At 33.9% G+C, this 14,335-nt stretch overlaps 1 protein-coding gene across 3 annotated transcripts in view; it reads left to right on the top strand.

Annotated features, from left to right (window-relative positions):
- Nucleotides 1–14,335, top strand: part of KCNH8 (potassium voltage-gated channel subfamily H member 8) — a 221,496-nt gene that overhangs the window by 151,790 nt on the left and 55,371 nt on the right. For all 3 annotated transcript variants that reach the window (XM_072412427.1, XM_072412426.1, XM_072412425.1), the window contains exons 6-7: nt 1,191–1,348; nt 7,912–8,119. In XM_072412427.1, the coding sequence (XP_072268528.1) occupies nt 1,191–1,348; nt 7,912–8,119 (366 nt within the window). The remainder of the gene's footprint in view (nt 1–1,190; nt 1,349–7,911; nt 8,120–14,335) is intronic.

Here is a 14,335-nt window from a genome sequence, read left to right as displayed (position 1 = left end):
TTTTACATATAAGTAAAAATAAAGTAACAACCAGCTATTGTCTTTAACCTGCAAGCAATAAATTACATCTTTGCTTTCTATTTGATACCTCAACTGACTGATGACAGCTCACAATTAAACTTACAATTGAAATGGTGAAATACTTATTTACTCAGCTGCAATTTTCAGTCATTTGAAATACTAGGCACTGTTGTTATACACCTAGAAAAATATTTCATAACAATTGAAATACAAATGAAAAAAAGGACAATTTTTTTTGGTCCTATAAAAAGCCAGGGGGTTAATCTTATATTTGGATTTTGGATTTATTTTATTACCCTATATATCTGAGTCTTTTAAAAATGCATAGTAGTAATTGGAGATTATCACATTCATATTCCTACAGTAACTGTCCCTTATAATAAATAATAATTTATTAATTAGGAAGTATTGGATTTACAAATACACAATACCCATCGGGGAGGGATCTAATATTCTATTTTATAACCAGAGCCACAAACCAAATTACTTTGATAATATATTCCTTAATAGTTTATATACATAATAATTTCCTGTAATGTTATCATCAACATAATAGCATGTGGTCTAAAGAAAGTTTTAAAGTAAAAGTTAAGAAATACTGTCATCGTATCCGATCAGGGTGGGACAGTTTCCTTGCAAAGGGCAATATATTAATCCTAATTACCTTTGGAGGTCTTTGCTCTTCTGGAAGTAGAACCAAGTATTTTTGCTGGAGAGAAGATAGAAGTTCTAACTTGCTTAGTTTCAGACCCAGTGCCAGTACCTCTTTGAAAAGACATGCAGTGTGCCTTAAGTAAAAAAAAAACAAAAAAAAAAAAACAATAGAATACTGAGAGAATACTATTTGAAAAATAAAAAAAAAACTTTAGCTCTCTCTCTTTAAAAATGAGTAGTTAGGTTTTGCATAGTAAAGTCTCTAAATTCCTAAAGATAGACATACTCCTACTGAAGGGATATGTTGGTACTGTATTAGGAAATAATAAACTTCGCTACATATTAATATTGGACAATTTATTTTGTTGCTTCTGCTTTATTGTTTGGATACATATAGGAAGTAATAAACAAGTCTGAACAAATCAATTTGTAAAGCTTGTAGTTCATTGTTTGTGTAGTTCTTGACATATAGTCATGAAAATGTATATTACATGTCTTCTTTCTTTGCCAAGCAGATATTATTTTAAATTTCCGAACAACCTATGTCAGCAAGTCTGGCCAAGTCATATTTAAGGCAAGATCTATTTGTATCCACTATGTAACAACTTGGTTCGTCATAGATTTAATTGCTGCTCTTCCCTTTGATCTCCTTTATGCTTTTAATGTCACTGTGGTAAGTACACTGTGTCAAATTTTTAATTCCTAAATGAAAGGCGAAAAAAATTGTAACATTTTCTATATATATGTTCTAATTAGTTTTTTTATATTAGAAATAACTGATATGAAAATGTATTTCAAATATTTTTACATTTCTCTCTAAAGGGGCTATAATATTCTGATCACAAATACATACAGCCTAAACAAATCTTTTTTTTACAGATTATATTTTAACATACACCAAACTCAATTCTTCACTATCTCTTTTCCCTTTCACCATACCTTTAGATGCATATCCCATGCCTTTGTGTCTGTATCCTGTTACCCTAGGTGGCCTAGGAATCAGCTACATTTTATACATGCAGGATTTAAAATTTGCTGCTTGAGGTTTATGCTGCTTTGATTTCAGTTTTCTAAGCTTCCGATTTACCAATCTGAGATAAAATACATTGTGACATATTACTCTTTGCTAACTTTTTAAGAATGCAAGATTTTATTGCTCACACTTCAAGCAGCATGTATTTTAATACATTTTTTAAGAGCAATTTGACTTACAGATATAGATAAAGTGTAGAGATGACAGGCCTGTGAATCTGTTATTGTGAGGTATTAATATATTTCACATTGGAGACAGAAAAGATATGTTACAGTCAATGCGAAAAAGTGTATTTTTTAAAGTTAATGGAGAGGCATTGAACTATATATTTTTTACAATTTTATCCATATTTAAATAACTAATGTTAACCTGTTGATTGCATGACTTTTGACTGCAGTGTTTCATACAGTTTTGTCCGTTTAGGGCTTTTCTGGCAACTTTCTTACTTGAACCCAAAAAATCTTCATATATACATATACATTAATATTGTTATGTTCTCCCATTCCCTTTCAAAATAGTGGAGCCAAGTTAAAATTATATGTAAACTCCGACACTTTGCATCTTGCAGATATTCATATGCAAATACTAACTTTTTGAAAGTTGGCATTTGATTGTCCTTAAGCATTCCTCCCATCCTATTTACCAGTTTTCAGGCCTGGTAGTAGATCACGCAAGCACTAAGTACGATAAAGTGTGGAAGTGCTAAGTGTTATAGTTTTTCTCTGGTACCAGCTGTGCATTAAATAGGTGAAAATTTACATACAGGAGCCATATAGTCTCATCTGGTGCTTACTATTTGGGGGTTTGGTTTATATTGTCTAGGTAGAGTGCAGTTTCAGTTTAAATTACCATTTTCATAAAGCGTTTTTCTAAATTGTTGAAGCCATAACATTTCCTGATTGACCCCATGTGAACAAATGTTTTCCCTAAAACAAGATACCTGAGCTATTTGAGGTCTTGTAGGCCAACCCGCTGTATTCGAGTTTTGTGGTTTCAAAGTTATATTTGTAGTTATATCTGAAAGACAATGTTTCTCTCATTATGAAAATAATTAAAGCAATTTTAGCAATTAACAATTGCAATTAGGCTGGAAGCATAGGTCCACTGCATGTCCAGTTAGATGAAATTAAGGCAAATACAAGAGACACACATTAACGTAGCTCTGTATTTATCAATGCAACGTTACATGTATTATTTTGAATGCAAGCAGTGTTAGTAACTGACTTTAGCATCAGTCATTTGCAGTCCACTGTGCAGTGGAGTTCAGGCTGTAGCCCTGAAATGTAGCCCAAGATCCAACAGATGGGTTGCAGTACCCTTGAGCTACCAAGAAACTGATGGGAGGGGATGGGAGAGAACAGAGCAATAGTCAGTAAGTGTCACTTAACTGAGGCAAAAAAATAAATAGCTCTTATATAATGATTTCATTTGTTTTAATTTATTTGCCTGAATCTTAGCTTTAAATGGTCAACTACTTGATGAAGTCCCAAAATTACACCATTAACGTGGGTTAGACAAGGTTAATAGACTTTATAGAGCAAAAAAAAAAGAAAAGCTTTTAAACTAAACAAATTAAGGGAGTGTACACTAAAATTGAAAAGCATTTTTATATTCATTTTTTACAATATAGAATTTTCAGGCAGTAGGGATGAGCGAGCGAGTTTTTAAAAACTCAATCTCACTGCGAATTTGGCCGTTCTCCGTTACAGGAACTGTAAGAGAGAACAGCCAGTGTAAATTCGTCAAACAAGATCGAATTTAAAAAAAAGATGGCGGGCTGTGCTGATCAAAAAGTGCAGCCATGGCTGCATTCATTGATCAGCTTAGTGTGTGATTCCCGGCACTAGAGGTTAAATTGGGACAAGTCTCCCCATTCAAAACCTCTAGTGCTCTCTGATTGGCTGAGGAGAGTTTTCCTGTTGAAAGCTTTCCTAAGCCAATCAGGGAGCACTAGAGGTTTTGAATGGGGAGACTTGTCCCCATTTAACTTCTAGTGCGGGTCCCCCCATTCAAAACCTCTTGTGCTCTCTGATTGGCTGAGGAATGCTTTCCTGTTGAAAGCTTTCCTCAGCCAATCAGAGAGCACTAGAGGTTTTGAATGGGGAGACTTGTCCCCATTTGCCCTCTAGTGCCGGTCCCCCCATCCAAAACCTCTAGTGCTCTCTGATTGGCTGAGGAAAGCTTTCCTGTTGAAAGCTTTCCTCAGCCAATCAGAGAGTACTAGAGGTTTTGAACAGGCAGACTTGTCCCCATTTAACCTCTAGTGCCGGGGATCACACACAGGATTCCAAGGGCTGCATGAACGCATGCAGCCCTGAGAATCCACTGCGATCCCGGAGCACTAGAGTTTAATTAACCTCAAGTTAAAAATTATTACTGAATAAAATGACAGAGCCACAGGTAATATTCCAACAAAGCCTCTCCAACTATGGAACTTGGGTGGCCAAGAAAAAAAGAGAGAAGTGAGCCTATGTTCCCCTTTTCCTGTCCATACCTGGGCCCATGCCTGTTACTAAACAGTAGGGAGATCCATAATTGAAGGATGGGACCTTTTCTACTCAAACTGCCCTGATATGTTTTGGGGGAGCCTTTGATAGAAGAGTAAGTATGGACAGGATTTGGCTTTGCAATTAACTAAAAAGTCAGCAACTTTTACATCTATACAGGCTTCATAAATTTTATTTGAATATGGACAATTTTCAGGTTTAGTAGGACAGAAGTTAATGACTGATTCTTGGAATTAATTTTTGTTCATTTGGAATCTAAACAGCAACACCGAGGCCAATATAAAACATGCAAACACACTTGTGTTTCAAATTTGCCCAGGAAAAAATCAACAACATGTGACCATGTCTTTGCAATTTATTCAATCATTTTAGCACAAATTTGCCTTACTCAGGTATCCCTTTAGGAAAATATTATAAAATTATTATTTTAATACTTGATCCAAACAAGAATACAGGATGATATTGAATGTGTTTTATGATTCACTACATTCCCTACATAAGCATAGATAAACATTGTACAATTAATTTACATTCTACGGAGTTCTAAAAGTTCTGCAGCTAAAACTGAAGATTTTCTTTTAAGCATTTTCCAGCATACAGCTTGATCTAAAACTACAAATCGTATTTTACTAGTATAAAAAAATTATTTTAGATAAAATAAGGAATGGCTAAAGATCTCAGCAGGTTTTTAGGAGGTACGTCCAATTAAGGAAATTTTGCTTTACTTCCTATCCTGTAGACACATCAAAAAGTGATCAGAAACTTTTCTACAGTAAGGGGAAGCACATTTTAGACTGTTGTAGTTTTCACTAGAGTCTTCATTGGTAGCTTTAAATTCTAGTCCTTTTCAACTTATCTTCCTTTACCTCTAATAAAGAACAGGAAAAATAGAGAGTTTAAGTTTCCCCAACTGGGCACAGAAAAACATTGGCTTTAGTTACACTTTACTTACATTTACTCTTTAAACTTTTACTTTTTTAGCAGGCATCTAAAAGAGATTATTGTAATTGCTGACATATATTCAGATCAAGTTGGAGCATTATGGAAAAACGAGCCAAACTTAAGTTTTCATATACCAAAATATTTAATGCAACAGTTTTAAATGTTAAGTCTTAAACTTGCTTAATTAAACCATATTTGACTGACAATCGAACTTCAATATTTTCATAGACAAGTGAATTTTCAAAGACAAGTCTCTTGGTATGTATGTAGCACGTGTAACACATTCAAACATTTCTACCATTGGTTACCTGTATATTTAAAAAACATACATAAAAAAACATGAAAACCAACAAATTTGTTTCCTATGTTGTAAAAATTAAATGGATTTATGCAGGGTATTTATTATCATATGAATTCTGTATGCTGGTATGCTGAAATAAGTTTAATAAGACTTGGGAGTTTTTTAAGACTTTTAAGACTGCATTCACTGTGAGTTCTTTATTATACATTAATTACCAATATTAAAGGAAAAAATGTTAACTTGTCAAAAAAAGAATACAAAATATAAAAAAGCTTGTCAGAGCTTAAAAGTTTCAATAAAATATTTTTCATACTTTTTAAACTTTTTTTCAAAGCAATAATTTGAATTTTGCCAGAACACCCTAAAAGTACAAAACATTGGCAATTAAATCACAAAAATGTAAACTGGTTTTGTAAAACTTTTTAGATATCGTTAAAACCCAATACATTTTGAAACAGTTTCTTTTCTTTTTTTTTTCTTTTTTTAACAATGCTTTCCATGCTGCCTTCTATCAATGACGTTGGCATATGCCTACAAAAGGACAACCTGGTACGCACCAAGGAATGAATGCCAAATGTTAGTCTTTATCTCTCCACTTTAAATTAAAGGGCATATTGGCTCCTAATAAAGATCGGAATTTTACACTAGGGGTGGCATTAAACAATTTTCAAGTCAAATATTCGCTTTCTTTTTTATTTACTATTTTTTTTTACTTTTTCTTGATACTTTTTATTAGCTTCAGTTGTTTTCATAGTTCATTTGTCACTTTCCTGCTTTAGTGGAAAAAAAGTGAGCACTATAAGTCTGCTTTACTAAAATGGTAAGAATGTTCACACAAAAAATTGAGTGAAGATTTTCTTCACATATACATCAGATGAAATAGATAAACAGGGATCTGCAATCCAAATGAATGGATAATTAAAATGAATTTTCATACAAATTATTGTTTGAACCTTCTTAAATTTTTCAGTAAATCAGCCTACACTATATTAAAAAGTTAAACCATATACATTTAAATCAATCGCCAAGGGGTTTCAACACTGAAATATCATCATGGGTAAGTATGCTTCTGTGGAGGATAATTTAGCAATTTAGATGAAAAGGTAAAGTTAAGTTCAAGCATCAAGTGCTGGAAGCTTTTTTGGGTAAGCGGTTAAGAATATATTATGTATTTATGAGCAGGTTAATTGTCAAGGGGAAACTTTTGAGGGTTAAGTGTTAGGGTTAAGTAAGATAACATTTTAATTGTTAATAGGTTGAAGGTTATGCTGAAATTGTAGCTCTGTTGTTGATTTAAGTGTTTCATATATGAATATAACTACATGTCAGACAAGGATAGGTGGTAGACTCAGAACAGATTTTTGGTTATTGCGTAAGTTGACATATTTAAACTCTGCAGGGAAAATGGGTCTCCAAAGGCTCTAGCATTAGTTTCTCAAAATCAAAATGTAAAGCATTACATTTTTCAAGTTAAAAAAATAAAAAATATATGTGTAAAATTACTTTCTGGCCAACCTAAAAATAGACTACCACAAAATACAAACTGGTAAATAATTTACTTTTAATTTATATAGTAATGTCCTAAAAATACTCCATATTTTTATAGACAGTTTTTAAAAAGAAAACCCTCCTCCAATATTAATTGTAATTCGTGTTAGGTTTCTTGCTGCCTTAGTTGATACTTTTTGATTTGTATTTTTTAAATGGAGTTAACCTTTAAATAAAAAGTGAATATGAAAACATTTCAGGTATATAAACAGCTTCAGTACATAAAGTCAGATTGTACTTAAAAAATGTTGTAAAAGCAGATTAAATTAAAAAATAGGTATTGCTTGGTATGTATGCTATTATTTGATAGCATGTATACTGGCACTATAGAAGGTTCCATCCATATCTTGTTTTGTCACCATTATTATTTATTGTTTGTTGTCCAAAGTTTCATATCATTTCATAGTATTGATTCCAAGCCATCATGTTATTCTCTAGTTAATGTTGCCATACCCTGTATGTACTAATGTAAATAATACACTGTTCCTAACATACAGTATCTATAATGTATTTTTTAAGGTAAATTAAAACTATGCAATCAACATAGCAATACTGACAAAACACAATTAAATATTTTTTGTGTACCTAAAAACATACAATCTTTACTTATTTAAGTGATTTTTTTTAAATGTTTTGTGCATTGATTATGGATTTTGTTTTTAATTATTACTTTAGTTTCTTTTTGTTTGCTCTGCATCCCGAATATCAAATGTATGTGTTTGCTTTTTGTTAAAAACTGGTTGGGTGATTTGAAATAATATTTCTCTGAAAAAAAGCTTACAGATTGTCCCAGTTAACAATGAAGCAAACACTTTCTTCTTTTCTTTTTGCAATAGATAGTGAACATGAAAGAAGCTTGCAATGCATTACCATGTAGTAACATCATTACTGTGATTTCTCTATAGGTTTCACTTGTTCATCTTTTGAAAACCATCAGATTGTTAAGACTTTTACGTCTGCTTCAGAAATTGGATCGGTATTCCCAGCATAGCACTATAGTCCTAACTTTATTGATGTCCATGTTTGCCCTTTTGGCCCACTGGATGGCTTGCATTTGGTATGTCATTGGGAGGATGGAAATGGAAGAAAATAACCCCCTTACTTGGGATATAGGTAAAGAATTTGCTCTATACTTACCCCATTATGAAAAAACATTGTGTTAATATTCTTACATTACCTAAAATAAGAATAACGCTGATCTGATTTATATGTATAACCATAAAGTGATAAGAGTTTGGTATCCTTGATGATTTACTCTAGCTGGTAAAACAATTGTTTAGGATAAATACACAGAACGGGGGGGTGAGGGGGTATGACACTAAACAATAACAGGTTTGTACAAACTTCAGCTATATTCATTATCATTCTTAGGATTTCCAGCAAGTTAAAAAAAATAAAGGTTTGTTGTTTGCATTTGTTTTAATGCTCAGGTGTTGAAAAATAATGTTGCATAAGTAAGGTTAAAAGTTATGCCATGTGTGAGAACCACATCAAAGATAAACACATTTTTCTTTTCTTGCCCCTGTGGAGGGAGATTTTCTACCTATTCAAAACAACTGCAAACAGTCTTGACACAGCTGCAGAGCAAAAAAAAAACCCCATACAGTTTAAATTTACAAAGCCCAACAGGTTGGCTTACATAGTTATGAGAAGAAAAAGAGGGGCAAAGGGCTAAATAAATAATGAAATATATAGTGATTAACTTTATGATAGTAAATATTTATGGAAGGCAAACATAAAATGCCAGTTCTACAAATGTTAAAACATAATGATCACTAAGGCTTTTGTTTGAAAAATAATTCTTAATTGTGTACATATAGTCAGATATAATGTACATTTAGGCTGAAATAATAACACTTTTTAAATTTAGTTGTAAATTCTTTAAACAATAATATATCTTTAAAAGTTAGTTCATTCCGTCTTTGCACTAGACTTCTGCAATCCAATCAAAATCACTTTAGTCATTTTTTCTGATTGTTAACTGTTTTTTTGTGTGTGCATACAAACAATAATAAATCTGTACAATATAAATAGGGAGCCTAGGCTTTGTAACAGGCCTTGCACAGTAAATTAAATAGGAACATATCAGTACTTCCATACTGATACAGTGAAGTTCAAATCACTGAACTTTCTTGCTAATAGTCTTACGTAATTATAAGTAAGACTATTATATAGTATTATATCTTCTCTTAATTATCATAGATTTTTTACTACTTAACAGATATTTTTTTATCAAATAATGTAAATAGATTATCTGTTTATGGTTTTGATAATGTTCATAATTACAGGTTTTAAGTTAACAACAGAATCTGACAGACTGGTTTAAAACATGATGTAATATTTATTGGGTTTATTGGTGTATAGTAAATATGTTTTAGTTTTTCCTGCAATATAGTATTATTGTGTGTTGAGAGGAGAACTGTCCAAATAATTAATCTAAGTTTTTTAATTTCCTTTTCTGATATATGTGTTAAAGTCTTCTTACCATTCATTAATTTGTGTTTAAGTTATTTTTCTTATTTAGTTTTATGATTTTGTTGGGAACTATAAAACCAATAATTTATTTTGCAAATCCACAGTAAATTATTACATTTCAGCACAAACTCATTTTACAAAACCATGCCTTAGTTCATAACTCAAAGTTTTATTTTTTAGGTTTAGGTGGATATTGTTTACCAGGGCACTGTGGGTAAAATGTATGTATTACCCAAATTTTCTTTACTATTGGATAAATAGGTAAATCTTAGAATTCTTGTCAAGCTTTACTACAGCCTGTGTCCCTGATTTGTAGAATTCCCCTCTCCAATTCAGTTTCCAATTGCATTGGGCCTATATTGAGCAACTTGGGTAAAAACATGTGTGAATGGGCTGACTGGTATGTTGCTTGGCTGTTAATGGTCTGTTAGCATCCCCAGTTCTAAGACTGCAGTTGAAGGGTATTTGGAGTTGTGCTAAGACTAATGAGCGGAGTAATTACTGATCCCAGTCCTGCGCTGCCATTAGCTGCTGGGACGTCTTTGCTCCCAGTGATCTGTGCCTGTTGAATCATTTAGGTTGTCTGATCTGTTGGTGTGTGTTTCGCTGTATTTACTGTTACTGACCATTGCCTGTTCCTGACCTATCAATTGTATGCTGCTTGGACCGACCTTTTGCCTGTGACCCCGACTCTGCTATTGCTACTCCCTGGGTGGCTCGTCTGGTGTACTGGTGGTATGTATTACCTGGGCTTTATACTGTGGATTTCCTCGTGTAGAACCCTGCACTGCTTTATCTGTGTGCTCCTGGTCCTTTGCCTGCTCTTCCTTAGACACCATCCCATGCGCATTAGGTCCTGGGGGTAACCGTGTGCTGGGAGATGCAACCAGTCTCCCAAGGCTGGGGGGGGTGAAAAGTGCAGCAATAGATTGCGGGACTGGTGTCTGGTGAATTCTGGTGCTGGACCTTACAATTTTATTTCTATTATACCAAGATTTCTTTGGTCTTTCTGTTTTAGTAATGTTTCCAGTTCTATTATCATTAATATTACTACTACTTTTGTATATGACATGTATGGAACTCATTAATGCATTCTTGTAAATTTATTAGCAGAGCAAATGTAACATGGAATTCAATATTACATTACACTTAAAATCACATCTTTTAAGTGGGATCATTTCTGTATGCTGTTTGTAGGTGTATTGTTTGGTAGATGATGATGATTGCCTTTTTGGCTTTTTATAGTGTGCTAAAGGCATAAACACGTTTGGATCAATGCAGATCACATAATAATGTAGCCCTCAACATACAGCACATTGTCCACACAAAAAAAAGCTAAATGAATCAAAAATAAGTTCAGAAAAGAATATCATAGCCATCTCTTTGAATCGCTTCAGCTGTATATGTATTAACTGCCAAGGATTAGTACATACATAAAAGGAATTAGTACAATCGGACAAACTAACACATTTAACACTCAGGTTGTGTAAATAGTTAATAATATAAATGTTGCTAGTTTGGAGGAAACTAAAAAAAAGCCTGTAGCTGAGAGTGAACAAAGACATAAATCAGTGTATTAGATATAATTTTACAAATTATTTTTCTATCCTTATTTTTGATGAGAGTGGGGATTAGTAATTAGGGATAACAAATAGTGGATGATGAGCATTGATGTTTAAAAAAAACCTGGAATTGTACTTTGACTGAGTGCTGATAACCTTTTGCACTTTCCAATAGTTACAATATTAGACTAAAGCGACATGGAAGATTATTAGTAACTTTATTGTAACTTAACAAAATCACTAAGGATTATTTGCTAGGAGCACCAACATAATATGCAGCACTGTACATTAAATAGCCCAAAAGTGCTCACAATTTAGGAAGTGTGGGAAACTAGTACACAATAGGAAGGGGGGAAATAGAATCATGGGTAAGTAGTGAGGGTTTAGGAGACAGAAGAAGGTGGGTAGGCGAATTTGAAAAGAAGGGTTTTGAGGGCTCTTTTAAATGTCGTTCTACGTTGAATATTTTTCTACCAGGTCAGAAAGGTAATTGGGACAAGAACTGTGGAGGGATTTGAAGGCAATTGTGAAATGGAAACCAGTTAAAAAAATTACAAAGAGATGCAGCAGAAGAGGAGCGGTGGGAAGGATGGATGAATCTGGCTGCAGTATTCATAATTGAGAGGGATAAGAGCATGTATAAGGTATTTGGTGGTCTCTGGGAACAAGTAGGGGCAGATTTTGGAGATGTTGCTCCGGTGGAAGTGGCAGGACCTGGAAATGTTCCGAAAGTGGGGGGGAGTTCTGGATTAAAGGTGTTGTTAAGACAACCTGCTTGAGGGGAGGTTCGCATAATAGTGTTAACAGTTAGAAGATTTTGAAAGTAAGGGGGGGGGGGATTATAAATTCTGTTCTAACCAGGTTGAGTTTCAAAATGTGTTAGCCATCCATAATGAGACAGATGATAGGCAGCATGTAACTTTATCCAGGACTGTGGGAGACAAGTCAGGGGTGGACTGTTTACTGTGTCCGCAACTGGTTTATAACTGGCCTACAATTCTGAAGGGCAGGTCCCTTCTAAAGTAAAATAAACTTACCCACATGATCACAATTTTTTTTCAAACCTCACTTATCCCTGCTTCGTCGCAGGGTTGGAGGTTAGTTGGAGCAAAGTGGTTAATTTATTTTGGAAACCAGGGGTATGCTGAGATACCCAGCATCACACTGAACTGGGCATGTGAAGCTCAGTATACATGTCAGCAAAAACAGGCAGGTTGGTATATTTTATTGCAAAGGGAACATCACCTGTCCCTTTTGTAATAAACAACCTGAGTTCAACATAAATATTGTGCTACATGCTAGTATTGCCTAATATGCCTAACATCATATAAAGTGGAGTTTACTAAATTCTGTTTCCTGTCATAAAACCATAATGTAGCTTAGGAACCAAAAAACTGAGCTTTCTCATACAGTATTGAAGTATTAATACTTCCATTACTAATGTCTCTCTGTCTAACAATGCCAGTTTCCTGGTTGTGATTTCTGTGATTCACTGATCACTGTCACTGATTTGATATGTGAATTCTGTACTGAATCGTTAAGGAATGCGGAGGTTGCTGCTGACAATGACCCTGTATCTCCTCTGGCTTCAAGAACAAGAACACCAGACTCGGACCTACAGAGGAAGACTTTAGAATTGTTGTCCCTAGTCACAAATTTACTTTGCAGATTGTGTACTGAAAATAGTTCATTTAGCTGTTTTTGCTGTGCAAATCCTTTTTATGTAAAGCACAGCCTGTCAAAGTCCTATACCATACGTTTGACCGTATTACTTGACACGTTTCACCTGGTATAGTCTTCCTCAGGGGTAAATCGTACTTTTAGCAGAACATTGTCATAGACATTGGTCCATGAATTAATTAGTCATACATACGCCAGTGAGCTACCCCAGTTGTGGTAAGAGAGGGGGATATCCTTGGTGACTAAATGAGTGCCTGACTAATGGAACTATGGACCATCATATGACAATGTTCTGCTAAGTGTGCGATTTACCCCTGAGGAAACCCATTCCGAGTGAAATGCGCCGAGTAATACGGTTACACGTATGCGCTCTACCATAAAATATCTTCATGTTTATATATTTGTATTGATTGGACTTTGTTGCTGGTTTAATTGGGAGCCTAACTTATAGATGAGATATGTCTAGTGCCAGCTTTATGGCCATTACTCAACAGATCTCCAAAGTGTTGTGAGATCTGTATTATGTTGGATGTATATTGTATTATGAGACTATATCACTAATACAATACTATTGTTGCCAAAAAAAACCCTCTGTTTGCCCTACTTTTCTTACTTGATGTTGTTGGTGTTGGCAATAGCTCATATGAATTATTATTCACCAAACTGAATATTACATTGACCCCACTGCCTGAGCATTTAACTTTTCCCTCACTTTTTTGCACAGGAGCCATAATGAGTTTTAAAATCTGATAGATGGTAAGGGACAGTTTTAGATGAGTGAAAAGTGTTTGTATGAACTGATATAAATTACAGATAAAAGAAGGTTGCATTACAAAAACCAGTTATTTGTATTAGAATAATAATTATATGTAGTAAGGCATTACATATTGTGATGGCCATTTTTATTGGCAGTTAAACTCTATTTTTTGTTTTTTAACGTACTACTAGACCACCCTTTTTCAGTGCTGTAGCAGTGGAAGATGTGAGCAGATTTAAAGATCTATGATTGCTAGCTCCCCTGCTAACTGTGCTTTTTTTTAGACATTCAATTTTGTTAGGATCAAGGACACCTGTGAGGCTCCAAATGTATCTTTGTAGCCAAATGATGTGTAATTATGCTCCTAATTATAGTATGGGTATGGTTTACAACTGTGTTTCTCAACCAGGGTTTCTCCAGAGGTTGCTAAGGATTCCATCAATATTGAACAATTTGTGTCTCTCATGTACTGTAAGCTGTGGATATAGCAGGGGTGCCCTATGACCTTAAAGTTAATTCAAGGGTTCCCCCAAGCCTAAATGGTTGGGAAAGTCTGGTTTAAAGAATAAGACTTGTTTTATACATATTAGTTTAAATTCTGGTTAACAAAACATAAATCTACAATATGATTTTCTTTGTAAATATTATGATATAACAAAAGCAAGAGAAAATAATAATTTACATAAAATAATTATTAAAGTCTTTGCTTAGACATTACAGAACATAAACTGGAACTAATATATTAGCTATAGATAATTATTTTTTTGTGACTCTAATGTTTGCAAGATACAGCGCTAGAAGAAAACTGGAAAATAGCATTGTAGTCCTGAGCTGAGCCGCCTACCAAACCCCCTC

The sequence above is a fragment of the Pyxicephalus adspersus genome, chromosome 5, assembly GCF_032062135.1.
Source record: "Pyxicephalus adspersus chromosome 5, UCB_Pads_2.0, whole genome shotgun sequence".
NCBI lineage: Eukaryota > Metazoa > Chordata > Amphibia > Anura > Pyxicephalidae > Pyxicephalus > Pyxicephalus adspersus.
The sequence above is the reverse complement of the archived record's forward strand: the minus strand, read 5'-3'. Positions and strand labels throughout refer to the sequence as shown.